This window comes from Rhipicephalus sanguineus, chromosome 6 (genome assembly GCF_013339695.2).
Source record: "Rhipicephalus sanguineus isolate Rsan-2018 chromosome 6, BIME_Rsan_1.4, whole genome shotgun sequence".
Taxonomy (NCBI): domain Eukaryota; kingdom Metazoa; phylum Arthropoda; class Arachnida; order Ixodida; family Ixodidae; genus Rhipicephalus; species Rhipicephalus sanguineus.
The window spans coordinates 33,253,584-33,272,665 of NC_051181.1; the positions used below are offsets into that span (position 1 = coordinate 33,253,584).

The window sequence follows — 19,082 nt, forward strand, 5'->3', positions numbered from 1 at the left end:
ACAAGCTGTTTATTTTGATGGTAAAAATAAATGAATCAAAGTGACCTGCTGCAATTAATCAAAGTGGCCTGCTCCTTCCTCTTCAACACGATGCTGTTCTGTGATAATTGCATCTAATAGTCTTCAATGTTCCACAGCTTTCAAGCTGTGAATGTTGCTCACAACATATGTTGGCTCAAAATAATTAATTGTTGGGCTAGTTGGTTCAACATATCTGGGTTGGGAGAGCGAAGGCTTGGAAGGAAGTACAAGACCAAACAGAAACAGAAGCGTGCACTTCGTGCCATCTCGCTGGTGAGCAAGAAAGCACGCTGAAGTAAATGGTGTATATAACTTGAGCGTCTGTTCTTCTGTTTGGTCTTGTCCTTCCTTCCAAGCCTTCGCTCTCCCAACCCAGATATGTGTTGGTCACAAAATGGACCACCAGCGGATTGCAATGAACCCGCAGGAAAAAAAGCAGATAAGCCGATTACCAGACAAACAGAGCAGGAGTAACTCAGAATTGGCGCAAAACCAGCGGTGGTGGCGACATGATATGTTTCCACCAATTCAAGATTCGGTTCCAGTTTGCCAGCGACTCTGCTGCCACCATGGCTAAAAATGTGCCTTTTAAATTTATTTGTTTGTCCTCTGGTGCACTCTCGACAAAAGGTGTTCAGTGACTAAAAGGCGCAAAAAAGAAGCCTTCTAATATGGGCATTCATTTCACGTACGGCTTCTTGTCCGCTTTACAGCCATGCCTTGAAAAGGGCGTTTCATAGGCGCGTTCGATCGCAAATGCATGCCACCATTTTCTGAAAAGAATTCGTTTTATTCTTTTCTGCTGCACAGATAAGAAACAAACTTGGTGAACATGTTCTTTAATGAACAAGCAGTCCAAAACAACTCAAATTTGAAAATGAATATTTTTTTCGAAAATCTTTTTTTTAGCCCCGCATCACCCCTTAAATAACCGCAAGGTGTGCAAATACTTTTTTATAAGTGAGCGCGCTCAAAATGGTGGTGTGTATATGTATGGTATGATGTCTAGTAATGAAACGTTTGATTACCTACTATATGTTTCCTACTCTGGTTTTCTGACTGGTGCACACCGCTGAATTTACTTGTGCATTTAAAATGCCTTAGTTTTAATTTAATAATTTTTTGCGTGTCAAAATAACAATCTAATTATGAGATGCTGATGCGAGGAACTCCAGATTGATTTCGACCACCAAGGCTTCTTTACTGTGCATCTGGATCCTACCTAAATTTCATGTGCACCTAAAGTGCATGTTGGTGAAACGTAAAAACATCTACGTGCAGTCGTGAAACACTGACACATGAACATGTTAGGGCTAACTAAAACACTTTCTTTTGTTTCTAATGTGAAAGCCTAAAGTGTCTCGACGCATGGCCCCTTGAGCGAAACATGGCGGCAGAATGAAGTGATGAAAAAAAACCCACATGACCTACATCACTAAAGATGTCATGCTGTGACGTCATCAGGACATCACGGATCTTAAAAATTCAAGGTGTCATTGTGATGTCTTCACATTATGTCATACGATGACATCCTCGTGTATGTCACCAGTTCACACATTGCTTGCTCAATGGTGGGCCAGTCGTGGATCCAGTGCAACACTAAGCGAGGTGCAGGAAGGGCACATTGCAATTGACAGAAAACATCAAGGTAATTAATGTGCGTGTCTCTCACGCCATGGCTAGTTATGTCTTGCAAGAAGTCTGGTCCCTGATTGTGTAAATTAATTCATTACGAAGTGTGAAGTATAGTTTTGCTTTCAAGTGTTACAGAGAGTGTAACCTGCGGCAGAATTTCTTTTATTCACACCCCTAAGGGATGTGAATAGAGATGTTGCAATGTTGTACACATGCTGAATGCTAACTGCAAAGGAAAAGAAAAGAGAAGTAAAAAGTAGAAAATGCTTTGTTAATGGGAATTCGGACCTGTGACCCTCAGAACTTCCCGAAGAAACATCGCCTAGCTGGTTGGATAGTGAGGTCTCACTGGCATTTGGGGCTGGGTGCCTTTTGGTTGGCTTAATGTGCTAAGCTGCCTCCAGTCTTAAAACGTCCATCATGTCGACGTTGTGGCTCGATTTCCTGTCATAAGTGAGAAATATGTAGTCCATGTGTTGGATCCCCGTACTCCCTACTGTTCACCAATACATCAGTCTGGGAAGTGCTGTCGTTCATCCGTTTGTCATCTTCTCTCGCTGTGTGAACTTCCCAGTGTCGAGGAAGTATAGACACTGCAGATCGTATTACTCATTGGGGAAATGTGTATGTGGTTGTCGTTTGTGCAGCATTCTCATTTGACCAGATGCTGGCCACAAATGCTATTGTCCTAATTATTCCGTAGGCCCTTCTTGTCTTCTTTGAAGAAAACTCATTTTGACTTCACTTCATTTGAGTGTAAATTAAGAGACGAGGCTCCCTGTATATGCAACTTGAGGTGAGGCTTTGAAAGTGATCACACAGCTACATATGCTGTTAAGACCCTTACACACATTACTAGAGTTGTGAATGCGTGACCTTTGAAGTACAGCATGCAGCTTTGGCCTGGCAGTGGATCTGAATTCTTTATGAGAATCGAGTGTGTATGAGTGCGTGATTCTAGCATATCTCTTAGCTTGTCTGTCCTCCAGGGTTTGATCTGCTAGCCAATGGAATGACAGTGGAATAACATTTGGCTGCACATGTGACTGAAGCACAATTTTCTTGGGCGAGACCAACTTGGCACGATTCCAACCCCATTCAACCGACTGACCAGAGGCGAAGTGTACAGCATGGTGACTCGACATAAGGGGGTTGGTGACCGATTGACATTTTAGTCCTTATTTAGTCTATTATCCCATCTGTGGTGCTTAATGCATCCAAATAGTTTTTGTTTTTGCCGCTACACTTAATATCGGCAGGATTTGGCCTTGCACACCTAGCATGGGGCCCAATCTTTTGCAACTGCATAGTTACCAATACGAGATTTGTGCTCTTGAATTAGCACTTGCGGAAACTGTTCCACTTCGTAATTTCTGGTTGGCATTGTATTTGTCCATCAATGAAGTCAAATCCCACTACAACAAAATTGAAGAGACACACAAAGAAGTTCAAATTTCATGGATAGACCATAAAAGTTAGGAAAATCTGATGATTAATACTCCTCCTCTGGTGACAGCAAGCATATGCATTGTTTTTCGCATCGAACTGTCGCTAACTCTGATGTATTTGGCCACACACGGAGTTGCCGTATTTTCTCGCTTGTAACCCGTGTTGCCGCCCGTCAGCAATCATCATCAACAACCCGCACAAAATATTCAGAAAATTCGTAGATAATGTCGAGGTGCAGATCATAGGCATGTGCAGGGTTCCCCATTACGGGGGGGGGGGCAAAGTTTCATTGCAGCACTTCCCTCTCCCCCCCCTGTTGCTCAAGTCCAAAGGACAACGTGCGTCACAATAGATGAAAAAAAAATGAAAATGAAGTGATGACATATCTTTCACGCTGCCCTGCCTTTGGTCCCTGGCTTTCCATAAGTAAAGATGGGAAGTAAACAGTTCTTAAAATGCAACATCAGGTACCTTCTGCCACCATTATCGCCAGAAATCTGCGTGGGCATGTGGCCATAACTGAGTAAGCGTTGCCCCCCTCGTGCGCATGCCTATGGTGTGGATTATATGCGAATTCCAGTGTACAAGGTGGCTTCACGGTACTGCTTCACGGTAATGCAAGGAAGGCGGCTTCACAGCAATATGCAGGGATTTTAACAATTTTTAGAAATTTTTCCGCGATTTGTAGTGGGGAGTGCTGGTTATATGCAGGGGCGGGTTACACCTGAGAAAATAAGGTATTCAGATGACCCTCGAAGCGAGTCAAGCGCAGAACGATGCGAACATGAGTGAAAGCTTCGCGAGGCCAACTGAAAACCAAGGTAACATATTTGTTTGAACGTGCAGCGCGGCACAGACAAGGCACAAAGATTGGACGACACAAGCGCCGACTCAAAACTTACTCGTGTCATCCAGTTCTTTATCCCTTGTCTGTTCTGAACTGCACGTTCAACCAAATATGTTAACGTATGGACTCGCCCAATTTCTTGTGTGAAAACTAAGTGCCGAAGTCTTCACCACCATAGTCATAAGTGAACGACAGGAAAGCAGAAACAGTTGGTGCCTTTTTATGGCTTCATTGCTTTTAATCTTCCTCTGTGTTAGCCTTTGGAGCTGCATAGTCAATATGAATGATCGCGGAGATAGCAACCACAGTTTCGTGCACAGTGGTTGCAGTAAACGTTAGCTCCGTTTTCAATTCGTATGCGCTGGCCATGTACAGTTTTCTTGCTAATGAAGCGTCTTCTCGCGGCAAGAGTGTTGCTGTCACTATTGTGATATTCTGATTTACTAATACGAGAAAAATTGTTTTGCTCTTTTGTGTCCCATTAAGAGCGGAACGGGATCACATTATCGAGCCCCCTTTGCACAGGCTTCTCATTTGCTTACACATCAACTGTGCCGTGAGGGAGGGAACGTCTGTGCACGTGACATTGGCCGTTGTAAACTCTCTTGGGGTGCTTACTGCAAGCACACTTGCAGGGTACCCACTACACCTATTCACCACTCTGCGATTAACAAAGTACTAGCTACCCATGTAGCTGTACACATTGTTGATGCTGTGAATGGTGATGATGGTGAAATTTGGCTGATTTCTTTGTAATGGGTGTGCAACTTTGAACCACCCACTCATTACGCAATTCATGTGGAGTGGCACCTGGTGCAATTTTATGCTTCACATGACTCCTGACTTGACATGACACCTCAAAGTGTCTTTTTCCGAAGCAGTTTCAAGCACTAACGTAGCTCTGTGGGAGAACGCTGGACAGCCACACAGAATGCCTAATTTCGACTCCCACTCAAATCCTGACATTATTCTTTGCATCCATTGCAGTTTTTTGCTCACGGACAACACCACCGACCCCACATTTTCTGCGACACAGGCTCTTTAATGCTATGTAGTCAAAATGTGTTGCCTTATGGTTCCTAAAATTCAACTTGAAGAATTTGATTCTGCAATTAGAAAATTAAAAATTAGAAGTATTAAACTGAAAGCATTGATCATGCTCATGGTTGACACCTATGAGGAAATCATCCAGGAAGTTTTGACAATGTGTGATTAGAATCGATCACTCTTGACCTTGAGTAGCAATGTAGTGAGCTGAGAACTCTTTTGATGAGATTTTGATTGGTAATCATGTTTGTGTGGTATATTTATGGCTACTTGTGCCATATTTGTTGTTAGTAATACTTCAAGTAGAATACTTCCTGATTGTCATTAGAAAGCCCAGCTTGGTAATGTTCTGCAACTATCAGAGATGCCTCTTATGAACGGTCCCTCTAAATACTGCTGTGAGTTCAGGAACATGAACCCTCTTTGTCATCATCAGCATGTCACCATGGCCACTGCGGTGAGAAACTATCTAGTTCAGACATCATTAATTCTGATCACATGTCAACATTTTATCACGGATGTTAGTGCGAACAAAAAAAAGAAGAAAAGCCTTCATAAATGTTACTGGTAACATGGTGGGATATTATTAAATGTGAAGCATTTCTTAGCAAAGTCAAACCACCTTGAGCATATCCATCCATCCATCCATCCATCTGTCCGTCGTTCCATCTGTCTGTTCATACCTACCTATCCAGCCACCTATCTATGACTTTGTGCTCTCGTGACTGCTTCAACAACTTGATATATATTGGTATGGCATGACATGACCGTATGACGAACATAAATGACAGGTCGTAACATGAAAATAGTGACATGTATGTCATGTACGTCATGAGTTACATGACACGGATTTGGTGCTGCCGTAGTCATTTCATTAACTTAATATATACCGAAATTGATATGGCATGACACGAGTGTATGACGAACATCAATCACATGTCGTAACATGAACATCATAGCTCAACAGCCAGCCCATCAGTATATATTAAGTAAACTCATTTCTAGGTAATCAGGCTCTCTACCTATACATCCCTTTGAAGACCCACACCTCATCGTTGCCCTGATTGCAGCGGTTATGTGTAAGGTTAGTGCCTTAGGCTTCTCCTTTCGGAAGAAAGTACTACCCCTTGAGGTGGTCGCACTGGTTGATCTAGCGCTTGTGTCGGCGTCTTCTTTTTCTTTAAGTGTGTGTGAATGTGTCTTTTGTGCGCTGCTTCATCAGTAGCATGAAAACCCTGTCGTGCATGTCGTGTGAGGGGCGATTTACATGAAATGATCTTAGTGCTCTCGCCTCTCGCCTCTCATGGCATACCAAAATTGGCATGCCATGAGTATGACAAACATAAATGACAGGTCATGCATGGTATATACCAGAATGTACGTTTCAGTATCGTGGTATATACCAGAATGCATATGCATGCATGCATGACAAACATGCAATAGCAAACGACATGTCTTGACGTAAAGGCCTTGATTTATCTCAAAGTCAAACAATGTCATTTATGCAGCTCCTTTCCGAGCTTTGCATACATTGATTCCCGCAGTGCATGGGTTCTGCCGGATTTTTTGTATTTTGCACTTTTTATTCTGAAGAATATACCACAAACTCCATCACCAAATTTCTTCTGTTTATAGTGGTTCTTGAAAGGTTGGATTTTATTCAGTGTTCGGACTTTAATCACTGGCCATTAAATTAAATTGGATGGTGTTAGAATCAATTAAATGGACAAGATGGAGAAGCTTCGGTTTGGCTTGCCTCGTAGGAACCATCGCAGATGGAGCAACAGTACGAGTTCGGCCACCAGGGTTCCTTACATGTGGGCGAGAACCTTGCCTGGGCCTTTGCCTTCAACTATCTCACAGTCATCACTGATCCATGCAGCCGAGTCCACGACCGCTCCTTGTGTTGTGAGTGGCGAAAGTCATTGCTGTGTTGATTGCACAAGGGCTGCGCAACTTGGGGATACACTTTTTATTATGACACATTGATTTAAGTAATGTGAATGCTGTGCTGCGAAACTTCTTGAATTTGCCAGAATACAGACTTTTGGGTTAGTTGGTTTGTGCATTATGGCAAGAAAGAAAAAAACACTAATTTTCAAATGAATTATTATTTTTTAAAATGACACATTCGTACAGAACATGGCAGCATAATTAGAAGATAACCGCACATTCAGTCCCGCCATATTATTGCTTACGGCTGTGCATCACTTAAGCATTCATCAAATGCATAATTTGTGCCAAGTCATCATCTTTACGGTTTTCCAGAGAGAAATATGGCAGGTGCTCGAAATTCATGAGTGTTTTCAACGACTGAGTGCTCTTTAGATTGTACGTGAGAGCAGGTGGGCAAGTGAAAATCCACATTCAGTGAATACATACTGAACCTTGTTGGTTTTGACCAATGAAGAACATTCCTTTACATGTGTGAAGCATATTTACAAGGGGTGTGCGAATATTCGAAATTTCGAATATTTTTCGAATAATGTTTGCTATTCGATTCGATTCGCACTGGAATTTTACTATTCGAACTATTCGAACTTCCCTAACAGTAAACGTCCGATTGAAAGTGACCACTTCAGATTTTCAATATGCTTCACCTCATTACACTCTCGTATTGCGGCAAAGCTGCCTTTCAAGCCCCGTTAAGGTCGAACTTTGCCAAGACACAGTCAACGTCCGATTGAAAGTGGTCCCTAGATTTTCAATATGCTTCACCTCATCACACCCCGGTATTGCGGCAAAGCTGCCTTTCAAGCTCTACTACGGTCGCAAATGTACTAACTCAAGAAAACGCTGGTTCCAACATGGAGATGAAAAATGTGGCAGAGGTGGGGGCTCAATTAATGCTGTTTTGGGCCAGAAATTTGGGCAGGAAGTCAGAATAATCGGAAGCCGAAGCTTTTTAGCATCCAAAATTTCAGATGTTCTTATATATCGACGTCTACGGGGCAGATTTGGAACTCTGGACTTGAAGGGAGCACACTCTCGTCCGCCACATCAGTTGGGCTTCCACAGAAGTTGAAAGAGGAGAGAGGCTGAGGAAATGGCATCTTTGCCCATCACGTGTAAAGTGTTGTTGGCAACACTTTGGTTGCACCAAATCATGTACTAAATAGAATTCGGCCTCTACATTGCCTCATTCTTGATAAGACAACTATGAAACACCACCCTGCCAGTGCTTCATCAACCTAGCAAAAAGAAACGCTTTCATGTTGCTATCTCATAAGAATATGCTTAGGAATCCTCTCTAACCTTTTTTTTCTGCAATTTCGCTTCAGAGTATTCGAAAAATATTCTAGAAATATTCCAGAAATATTCGAAAAATATTCGATTCAATTCGCACTCAATTCAATATTCGAATTCGCTTCGCACCCAAAGTGCACATGAACAGAGAGTTTGGTGGTGATGTGTCACGTGACTTGCCGGTGATGTCAGTCTGACAGCACGAATACTGCATTTTTGTCCCTTTGCGAGCTAAAGTGGCAGCTTTTCTGCTTGCTATATCAAGTGTTACAGATCATTAAAAGGCTTGGTACTTGTAGAATGTCATATTTAGTACAACTGTACCAGAATGATACGTTGGGTAAGAATGCTTGGAGCGAAGATCTATCATATAGGGTTTCCTTGTTGTGAGTTGCCATGCTCAGTGATCGACACAAGAACAGAACTGCTTGCCGATTGTAAGGCAGCTGTCCATACTAGTATGTACACACCCACGTACCGAGACATTTGGGAGCCATCGACACTGTTATGTTGTGTGGGTTACACCACGAGGTGACATCAACTGTGTCTCTTTCTTGTCATCACAAAAACAAAGCACGTAATTATGAAACCTTGTGAATTGTGACGAACACACGCACATACACACACTTAAAATATGACTGACAGGCACACATATGCACACTGCAGGGTATATATATATATATATGTATATATACATACCGTGCAGTATGTGTTGCATGCGTGTGTGGTGAGTGTGTGTCGGTTATCAATGCTTCGTGATTGCGTCATATATATATATATATATATATATATATATATATATATATATATATATATATATATATGTATATATATATATATATATATATATATATATATATATGTAACGAACAAGAGAGAGTACGACGCACGTTGATTTTTTATGGGATATTTACTGACGTTTCGGTTGGTGGACGAGCCTTTGTCAAAGGCTGGTCCGCCAGCCGAAACGTCAGTAAATATCCCGTAAAAATCAACGTGCGTCATACTCTCTCTTGTTCGTTATTCTACTGGGGCCAGCGGGACTTCCTTGCTGCAACTATATATATATATATATATATATATATTACACACACACACAATAAGTGGCCAGGAGCAACTGACTACACCTCTTCCTCCTTTGTCGAGCTTCAAGTCAGCCACTGCTGCACAGTGAATGTTGGGGTGGTGTCCGGGAACGCTGCAAACAGTGTGGGCCTGGTGGTTCTCCACTTTGCTCCATTGGTGCTTGCTGAGGTGGTGTTATGTCTTCCGATGATAGAATGACTTTTGGTTGCACCTCAGTTTCACTGCGCTGCGCTGTCTGGCTGCAACTGGCTCAATCCGCCAAGTGCTAGACTTGATGCGGGCTGGGCCTCAGGCGGCTCTTCTGCAGTACAGGTTCTGCCTGCTTGTTTGTGGATGGATGGAATGGCGCAGACGTCACCTAGGATATACAGTTGTCACCCAGGTGTCCCTTGAAACGTTGCAGATGTAAATTGCCGGCTGCTGTCAGATGCAAGGGTGTAGGCCATGCATTGCGAACTACTATCTTCAAAAGGTAGAAATTAAAGCTCCCGATGTTATTGATGACATCAGTATAATCTCTTGTCATTTGGAATAAGAGTCCACCACAATCGAGGATCTCTGCCTTTGGAATGGGTTGGCAATATCGATGTGCAGGGGTGACCATGGAGTCTGGATCATCAACTACAGGTGAAACAGTGTCCGCAACATCTCTGGTTATGTTTCCGGCCAGGGAAGGCACGGTCGGACCCATTCCTCAATAGTCGCATCCACACCTGGTCACTATACATAGATGCGGGTGAACATCTTCATCCTGACGATGTCCGGGCATCCAGCGTGCGAGGCTTTCAGGATCCGGAAATGTAGCTTCTCTGGAGCTACGATACAGCCACCCAGCAGTGAGCACAAGTTGTGGGCTGACAGGTCATGTTGTGTAGGCAAGAATGGTGCGAATTCGGAAATCAGAGCGCACATTGACTCCCACTTGCACAGCCTAAGGAGACTCTGGTGAAGATATTGTGCTTGGCAAGACGTCTTCCGTATGAACTGGAGATTTCGGAAGTAAATCAAGAGGCATGACGACTCCGCTGGAGGTATCGTGCTGGCACTGGTGCTTGAAGGGACCCCTGACACCAAGATTGAAGCCTCAACATGTTTGTGTTGTTTGATTGTCCTGTGTACGGGGAAACTTCTGACGGATTATTAGTGGTGGACGTTAGTTAGCTTTAAGATATTTTAATTTGGTTTTAAAGCAAGTGTGAGTGCTCATCTGAGTTGACAGCACCTCGCGACATTGCCACTGGTATGACGTAGATCGAGGCCCCTTGTGACGTTCCACGAGCAGAAAATTTGCGGGGCGCACACAGTACCACGACTGGCACCCGGCGAGGGCTATTGTTCCTCACCTTTCTCGCTTTGTTGTCGGGCTGCTCTCAAGGTAGTTCTGGCTGCTTAGGCCAGAAATGCTTTGTTTTTTGTTTTTTCCTGAGGTGATGCGCTCTTGACAGTCCAGTGAATGCTTAACATGTTTAACTCATACCGGAGCACCCATCTCGTTTCATTCTTTACCGCACACGGGGCCAGTTTGAAAACTGAACTTTCACAACACCAAAGCTTGAGTGCACGTAAGTCGAGGTTTGCGGGGCGCACACAGTACCACGACTGGCATCCGGCGAGGGCTGTTGTTCCTTTCTTGCATGGCACACGTGATTTCTGGCGCTCCTCTGTTGTGGAGCACTAGTTTTTTATGGTTTTAGGCGGGCGTTTTGAAGTGGCGCAAAATTGCTTGCGATTAACGATGATAGCATTACGTATACGATATGTTAGAGCATTTATGATTCGATTTCGGGATTACCAGACACAAAGCAACAAATTACAGTAAGAAAGTCCTAAACAAAAATTTTGCTGTCAAGCTCTTTTTACTCCTTAAACATTTTATTTTTTTAGAGAGATTTTCTGTGTAAAAACATTAATTTTTTAAAATTTTGATATTGAATCTCTTGCTTCGAAAAAGCATGTTCTAAATGACGAAAACAAATTTCAAGCATATACTAACTAATATATTAGCATAACAAAGTTTATTGTCCCATGGCCTATTAGTGTCTTTCACGATTTGTGAAATAATGTCATCGTCAAGAAACTGGCGAATATAACACGTCAACATCAAAATAAACTTCGGTATCTGAATAATTAGCGCCTGAAGAGCTGTATGATTAAGAAAGACTTCCTTTCCATGACGAAACACGAACAACGCACACGTCGCCTTCACTGAACAACACTTTCTAAACACAAGTCGCAAAAAATTGTCAAGTGGCGGTTAAAATAAAAGGAATTGCCAAGCAAATTCTGCCATCTGTGAAGTGACACACGAACTAGCCTGGAAATGAGCGAGCCTCGTTCACAACGCTCATGGGGAGATATTATCTCAAGCGGGACGAGTCACACTCGTCCAAAACGGTTTGGGCACGGTTTGGCAAGGACGAGCAAGACGTTAAGGGGTTAAGGGAATTCTGCTGAGACCATTTGCGTGGCCCAACTGTTTTGCTGTCCGGTGGAGTGTGGAATACTGGTATCTATTCAGGAAGATGGATAACTGAGTAATATGTGGCAAAAGCTTATGTGGCATTTTCCGGTCTGACGTGAATAGCCCCAGGAGAGCCTTATTGTTCATATGTATATGACGGGCGGGGAAATACACAGTCACCGAACATTACTCACTCACTCATACTATAATCACGTATAATCTCCACCACATGCTCAAATCAGCACACTACCAACTTGCCTTTCTTGCAATAGAATATCAAGTTGCCTTGGAATAGCTTGGAGGACTCTTGAGCTTCGCCTTCAAGAGTAGGACATGATAGCGTAATCGGGCCCTCTTGCGCATCGCCTTCTCACTCGCTGGCCTGACTTCACTTCTTGGTGTACACCTCAACCGTGCCACAAGGTAAATAACGCCTGTGAGTGTAACATTGGCCATTTCAAACTATCCTAGAATGCCTACTGCAAGTAACGTTGCAAAGTTCCCACTACGCGTCTATAAACTGCCAGGAGCACCTGCGCAGCTGCACATTTTGTAGATGCTGTTGCTGATAATGATGATTAATTATGCCTGAACACTTTGTAATGGGTTGGCCTTTAAAACATTCACTCGTTGCGCAATTCACATGTTTTGACACCTGGTGCGATTTTACGCTTCTACCATGCAATATCATAGGCGTTAAGGAGACTCGTCCCACTACATGACATTCATATAATGTTTTTTTGAAGCAGTTTCAAGCAGCGGTGTGGTAGAACACCTGCTTGCCACGCAGAAGGCCTGAGTTTGATTTTCACTCAAACTGAAAATTTTTATTATTTATTTGCATCCTTCTCGATTTTTCGCTCACGGACAACGCTGATTTTTCGCTCACAACCAATGACACCGACACCGGAATATCTGCGAAATGATCGTGTTAAAACTATCCCAGAATGCCTACTTCAAGTACAGTTGCAAAGTAACCACTACGCCATAAGTCTTCCTTTTGGGAAATCGGCAAAGTACCCACTTCGCATCCATAAAACAACACGCGAACCTACGCAGCTGCTCACTTTGTTGTATAGACCTCGTGAGCTGGTATGGTGGTGCTACTGCTCTCGCCCTCTATCGGGCCAGTGGCGCACTGTTAGGATTGTCGCCTACAGGCCCGTCTGCATGTTTCAAGGCGGCGGTGACGGTTGCGGCGGCCGCTGTTCTCCAAGCACGACAACCGTAGTGCTTTTTTTTTGTCTGCGTATATAAATATACGCTGTGCTAACTTATGTTTATTTATGTTTTGCTTCCTGTCTGAAAAACCTCTCAAACTACAGCCGTTTAAAGCTGTAGCCGAAAAACCAGCATGCAGCGACTCTTGTTAAAAAAAGCATTCCGCAAAACTTCGTCCCCTATTCGCCTCAAGCCATTCGAGAAAGAAAGACCCCACTCAGTCCGTTTTTTCGCTGAAAACCGAATTGTGAGCCCAACTAAAAAAACGGGAAAAAAAGCAGAGGAAACACAGCTGCTTGCGCTGGAAACAAGTTCTGTTCCGTTGCATGGACATCCCGCGGGGAACAGTAGAGCCCCCCCCCCCCCCCCCCACACACACAAACACGCTCACAACAATCACAACGTGCGTGCACACACACACACACACACACACACATTTACAGACAGTGAGACTGCAGGTGCCCATCAGTTCGTCACTGGTTGTCGTCTGCTCGGAAAGCGCATTGCCAGCCATGGCCACCAGCCCGTGCGTGAACGTGAGGAAAAGAAGCGACGATCGTGTGTTGTTCTGCAGTTTCCATAGAATTGAAATTGCAATAACATGTGTTTCAAAAGGAGTTGTTCGTCGCTTGGTACAAAGTTGTACGTGAGTGATTGGCGTGTGGTCTGAAAGAAGAATTGATGTGCGCGATGGAATCTTCCTACATTGTTGGGAAATGCATAGCGCAATTGAAAATCATGGACTACGACGTACGAGTGGAGGTGAGCTTTTGTTTTTTCAGTGCTCTATGTGTGCTGAGCTATATGGAACTCTTTTCATTCCCAACGAAGAGGACACTGCAAATGCATGTCTGATTCCGCACTGGCTACCCCTTCTCACCGTGCTGGCTGGCAAGAAATCACGCGTGAGAGCAGAAGACGCAGACAGGCACATTGCCCCTCTAGGTGGCCGTTGTTAGCCTGCTTTCTTCCTATTTCTTTGTGACCCTGTAAGATTGTGTATACATATAATCTAATAATAAAAGGCAAAAAAAAAGCGCAAGAGAGTGAGGACACTTATAAACTTAATTCGAGGCGTTGCTTACGTGCTGCACAGCTGCGGTAAAGTTGTCGTTCATTTTCGTCCGACCTCTGTGGTAACCGGCAAAATTTTAAAGCTAGTTGCTTCCGCACGGTTCTCCTACAGCTGTTGTGCCAGTCATGCACGCAGAAGTACGAAAAAGTACCGGACTTCTGCGACGTTTTTACTTCCTTTCAGCGAGGAGCCATGCGTTTCTACTGTGACTGCGCGCCCGCCCGGGAGCAACAAACGGCGCGGGTGTCTGGTGGCGCTGCCTGTTCGGTTCAAAGCTGCAGCGCACTAGGCCTATAAAGGTGTTTATTGACGGCAATAGTCGAGGAAGCACAGCGGCGACAGTCAAGACAGAGCGCGGACTCTGAGCACGAGAGACATGCTTTCAGAGAAGAGCCGAAGAGGACGACCGAGAGGACGACCCATTACAGACTTCCAATGCTTTGCTACAATTACCCCGGGTACAAAAAGGGAGCCGCCTGGTGACCTAACTGCTTGTCATTATGAGCGGGTCATGGTAGAGCTTCAGGCGCTCCACGTTGACAATGTCGCGCCTTCGACGGCGCATGTCCGAAGGTCCCAAGATGGTTCAATGGGTTCGATCAAGTAGTTGACCGGAGATGTGCGTTCTACGACACGGTAGGGGCCTTTGTATTTGGGCAGTAGTTTGGAAGAGAGGCCAGTTGCAGTGGTAGGGACCGAGAGCCATACGAGCGCTCCAGGGAGGAACGTGGGCGCAGAAGTAGTGCCACCGCGAATGCTCTTCTGCCGCTCTCGGTCATGTGTAATAAATGTCTTGGCAAGCTCGCGACACTCCTCAGCAAGTCTGGCTGTGACAGAAATAGGCGCACACTCAGATGAATCCGGCTTGTATGGAAGGATTGTGTCGATTGTGTGCGACGGGTGCCTGCCGTACAATAAGAAAAAGGGTGAGAAACCAGTAGTGCTCTGAGGGGCGGTATTATAGGCGCAGGTGACGAAAGGCAAAATGGCATCCCAATTTGTGTGATCGACGGCGACGTACATCGAGAGCATGTTACCAAGCGTGCGGTTAAAGCGTTTGGTGAGGCCGTTTGTGTGCAGGTGGTAAGCAGTAGTTTTCCGGTAAACAACGTTGCACTCTTTGAGAATGGCTTCGACGACTTCCGACAAGAAGACACGACCTTGATCGCTGAGCAGCTCCTGGGGTGGACCGTGGCGCAGCAGGAAGGAGGCAACATCACGCGCTGTAGCCGCTGGGAGGGCGGCAGTCTCGGCGTATCGCGTAAGGTGGTCAACAGCAACGATGGCCCAGCGGTTACCAGCTGACAGTAGAGGAAGTGGTCCATACAAATCGATGCCAACATGCCCAAACGGCCGGCCAGGGCAAGGTAAATGTTGCAGACCTGCCGGCGACAGGTGCGTTAAAGTTTTGCAGCGCTGAGAATCGATGCAGGAGCAAACGAACTTCTGCACGTAGCAGTACATCCCTTGCCAAAAGTACCGTTGGCGAATGCGGTGGTAGGTTTTCAAAACCCCAGAGTGTGCACACTGCGGATCAGAGTGGAACGACTTGCATATGTCAGAACGCAGACTGCGGGGTATTACGAGTAACCACTGGCAGCCATCGCCCTAATTGCGTCGGTGGAGGAGGTCGTCGTGAACGGCAAAATGGTGGGCTTGACGACGCAACGCACGAGTGGATGGTGTCGCCGATGGATCAGTCAGCAAGTCTATCAGTGAGGCAATCCAGGGATACTTGTGCTGTTCAGTAGTGATGGTGTGAATGTCAATGGAAGAAACGGCATTGTGAGGCACTGAGCTGTGGGTATTGTCGTCAGGCAAGGGGGAGCGCGAGAGTGCGTCGGCGTCGGCATGCTGGCATCCGTTGCGGTACAGCACGCGAATATTGTAGTCCTGTAGGCGAAGTGCCCAGCTGGCGAGGCGGCCTGAGGGATCCTTCAATGACGACAACCAGCATAGTGCATGATGCTCGGTGATGACATCAAATGGGCGACCATACAAATAAGGTCGGAATTTCGTAAGGGCCCAGATGATGGCCAGGCATTTATTTTCGGTGACAGTGTAATTGGTCTCGGCTTTAGTAAGCGTACGACTTGCATATGCCTTGACATATTCAGGGAATCCTGGTTTGCGCTGCGCAAGGACAGTGCCAAGGCCAACACCGCTGGCGTCTGTGTGTACCTCTGTAGGGGCCGTAGGGTCGTAGTGGCGTAGTATGGGAGGCGACGTCAACAAACGACGGAGCTTTGCGACAGCGTCGTCACACTCTGACAACCAAGAATGGAGGGGCCCGTTACTTCCGAGGAGCTTCGTCAGTGGCGATATGATAGTCGTGAAGTTTCGAATGAAGCGCCGAAAGTAAGAACACAGTCCTACGAAACTGCGCAGTTCTTTGACGGACGTAGGTTTGGGGAACTCGGTCACGGCCCGAAGCTTGGCTGGATCGGGGAGAATGCCATCCTTGGACATGACGTAGCCGAGGATTGTCAGCTGTCGTGCTGCAAATCGGCACTAGTTGCAGACCGGCGTCGCTCAAACGTGTCAAAACATGCCGTAGTGTTGAAGATGCGTGGGGAAGTCCGGAGCAAAAACGATGACGTCGTCGAGGTAGCACAAGCACGTGTGCCATTTCAGGTTGCGCAGAATGGTATACATCATGCGCTCAAAGGTGGTGGGCGCATTACACAGCCCAAACGGCATGACGTTGAATTCGTACAGGCCGTCGGGCTTGACAAAGGCGGTCTTCGGTCAAGTGTCATCAGCCATAGGTACTTGCCAGTACCCTGAGCGCAGATCGAGAGATGAAAAGAATTGGGCTCCTTGCAGGCTGCGTCGTCTATTCGCGGCAGTGGATACACGTCCTTAGGATCTTGTTGAGTTGTCGGTAGTCCACACAGAACCGCACAGAACCGTCCTTCTTCGCAACAAAAATGACAGGAGACGCCCAGGAGCTGTTAGAGGGTCGAATAACATCGCGTCGAAGCATGTTGTCGACTTGCTTGGTGGTTACACGGCGTTCTGTGGGAGATACGCAATATGGACGTTGCCACAGTGGCAGGTGGGCGCCAATGTCGATGCCATGTGTAACGGCCGACGTGCAGCCAAGAAAAGTTTGAGCGACATCGAAAGAAAAGTGAAATTCTTCCAACAGGTCCAGAAGGTGGGAACGCTGGACCTGCGTAAGGTTGTCAGCTATGGTGGAACCAAATATATCAGCGGGTGATGAACCAGACGTCGAAACAGCACTGAGCGTACTGGAACTGGGGCAGTGCGTGTCATTGGGTTCGTCTATAACTTGTGCGTCTTCTTCGGGGGGTTCCACGCTGCCAAGATTCCCCTCGCACCAACGTAATACTGTACGGGGAGGGTTTGATTACTAAAAGATGCCCCCACCTCCCCGAAGGGAGTCGTGAGGAAATGCGAATGCATTTCTTGCGCCGTGAGTACACGGCGTAGTAATTTTAATGGCGTAAAGCTGGACACATCGATGCGCTCAAGTGTCTCCCTTTTGGGTGCCTCTTTCAACGAACGCTTCCTACGTGCATTCGTAATCACCTCAGGGATGTTGCCACCGCCTTCAATGCAGCGCAAACGCGTTTAGAACGCGCTGTTTTTTGGCTGTGCCAAGGCAGCACAAACGCTACAAATGCGTTTCAAACGCACTGCATTGAGGCGGTGGCGCAGGGAGGAGAGAGAGTGAACGGCGAGAGAAGGAGCGGCGAAGCACTGCACCTACCCTCTCCTACACTCTCTCCACACATGCCAGAGCGCGCTCCTCCTCTCCACTCACTCTCCGCTACTCCACCCGCACCACCTGCTCCGGTTGCTAGAGGCGAGGATAAGCGCGCGCGCCCGCAGCTGTTGGCTATGGGAGAGGGAGTGAGAGCGGAGAGGCGCGCGGACAACGCCGGATGCCTTACATAGCCCGACTAAGAAATGCATTCGCATTTAAAATAGGGGTGCTGCCCTGAGTGACTTGCACGGTCGCGAAAGGCACCAGCAAGCCTTTCCTCATGCAAACACGGTCATATGGTGAGATAAGTGCAACGGTGTCGGATAGACTGGCGCAGTAGACTGACACCGCTGTTGACAAGTTTGCAGGCACTTTGATGTCGGCTTTGATGAGTACCTTGCTCGCAACCGATGGACTGTCTGCCGGTGTCAAATTAGAGAATGGTGAGAGCTCTATTTCAGCTGGTGCGCAATGAATTACGGCGTCGTGGCGGTAGAGAAAATCCCATCCGAGGATGACGTCGTGAGAGCATGCAGGAATTATGATCAATTCGACGGCGTACAGAGCATGAAGCGAGCTGTGCACACCGCTGTAGGGTGAATACTTCGGGTGCTGGCTGTACGGAGGAAGAGCCCGGAAAGTGGCGTTGTCACTTTTCGCAGTATTCGACTAAGCTTTGCGTCCATAACGGATATGGCGGCTCCAGTGTCGATAAGGGCAGATGCGCGAACACCGTCCACAAACACGTCTATCACGTTCGATGGGCTTCGCTGAGGGCTTTCGCAGTTCGATAGCGTCGCAGCCCTTACTTCGTGGACTGCGACGACTAGTTTTCCTGGTCACGTGGGACCAGACGTGGTTGCATCGGGGATAGTGAGCGGCGTCGTGGTGACGGTGAAGGGCGAGTAGAGGGAGCTGGGCGAGACGGCGGTGACATAGGCAGCGGTGAATCGGAATACTGGCAGCGTGACTGGCTTGGGATGGTTGAGGCGACTCGACGCAACTGCACGCGATTGCAGTAGCAGGCGACTCGACGCAACTGCACGCAAAGCAGATGGGGCGGTTGTCAGAAGTGCGCCATCGGTTCGCCGGAGTAGGTCCCATCCATGGCCCAAGACGCGGTAGATGGGGCGGCGGTTGATAGGACTGCATGGTGGGCTGCAGTCGTGGCCTAGGAATGACGTCGGCATACGCAGCCAGCACACTCGCCTCGAAGGTCTGTGGTCTGGCAATGACTTCAGCGTAAGTATGTGGGGATCGC

At 46.5% G+C, this 19,082-nt stretch overlaps 1 protein-coding gene across 4 annotated transcripts in view; it reads left to right on the forward strand.

The window, feature by feature from the left end:
* Positions 1-19,082, forward strand: part of LOC119395682 (stimulator of interferon genes protein) — a 92,817-nt gene that overhangs the window by 39,654 nt on the left and 34,081 nt on the right. For 3 of the 4 annotated variants that reach the window (XM_049416733.1, XM_037662680.2, XM_037662682.2), the window contains one exon: positions 6,763-6,907. The exons of the other annotated variant lie outside the window; for it this stretch is intronic. In XM_049416733.1, the coding sequence (XP_049272690.1) occupies positions 6,763-6,907 (145 nt within the window). The remainder of the gene's footprint in view (positions 1-6,762; positions 6,908-19,082) is intronic. 4 annotated transcript variants of the gene reach the window in all.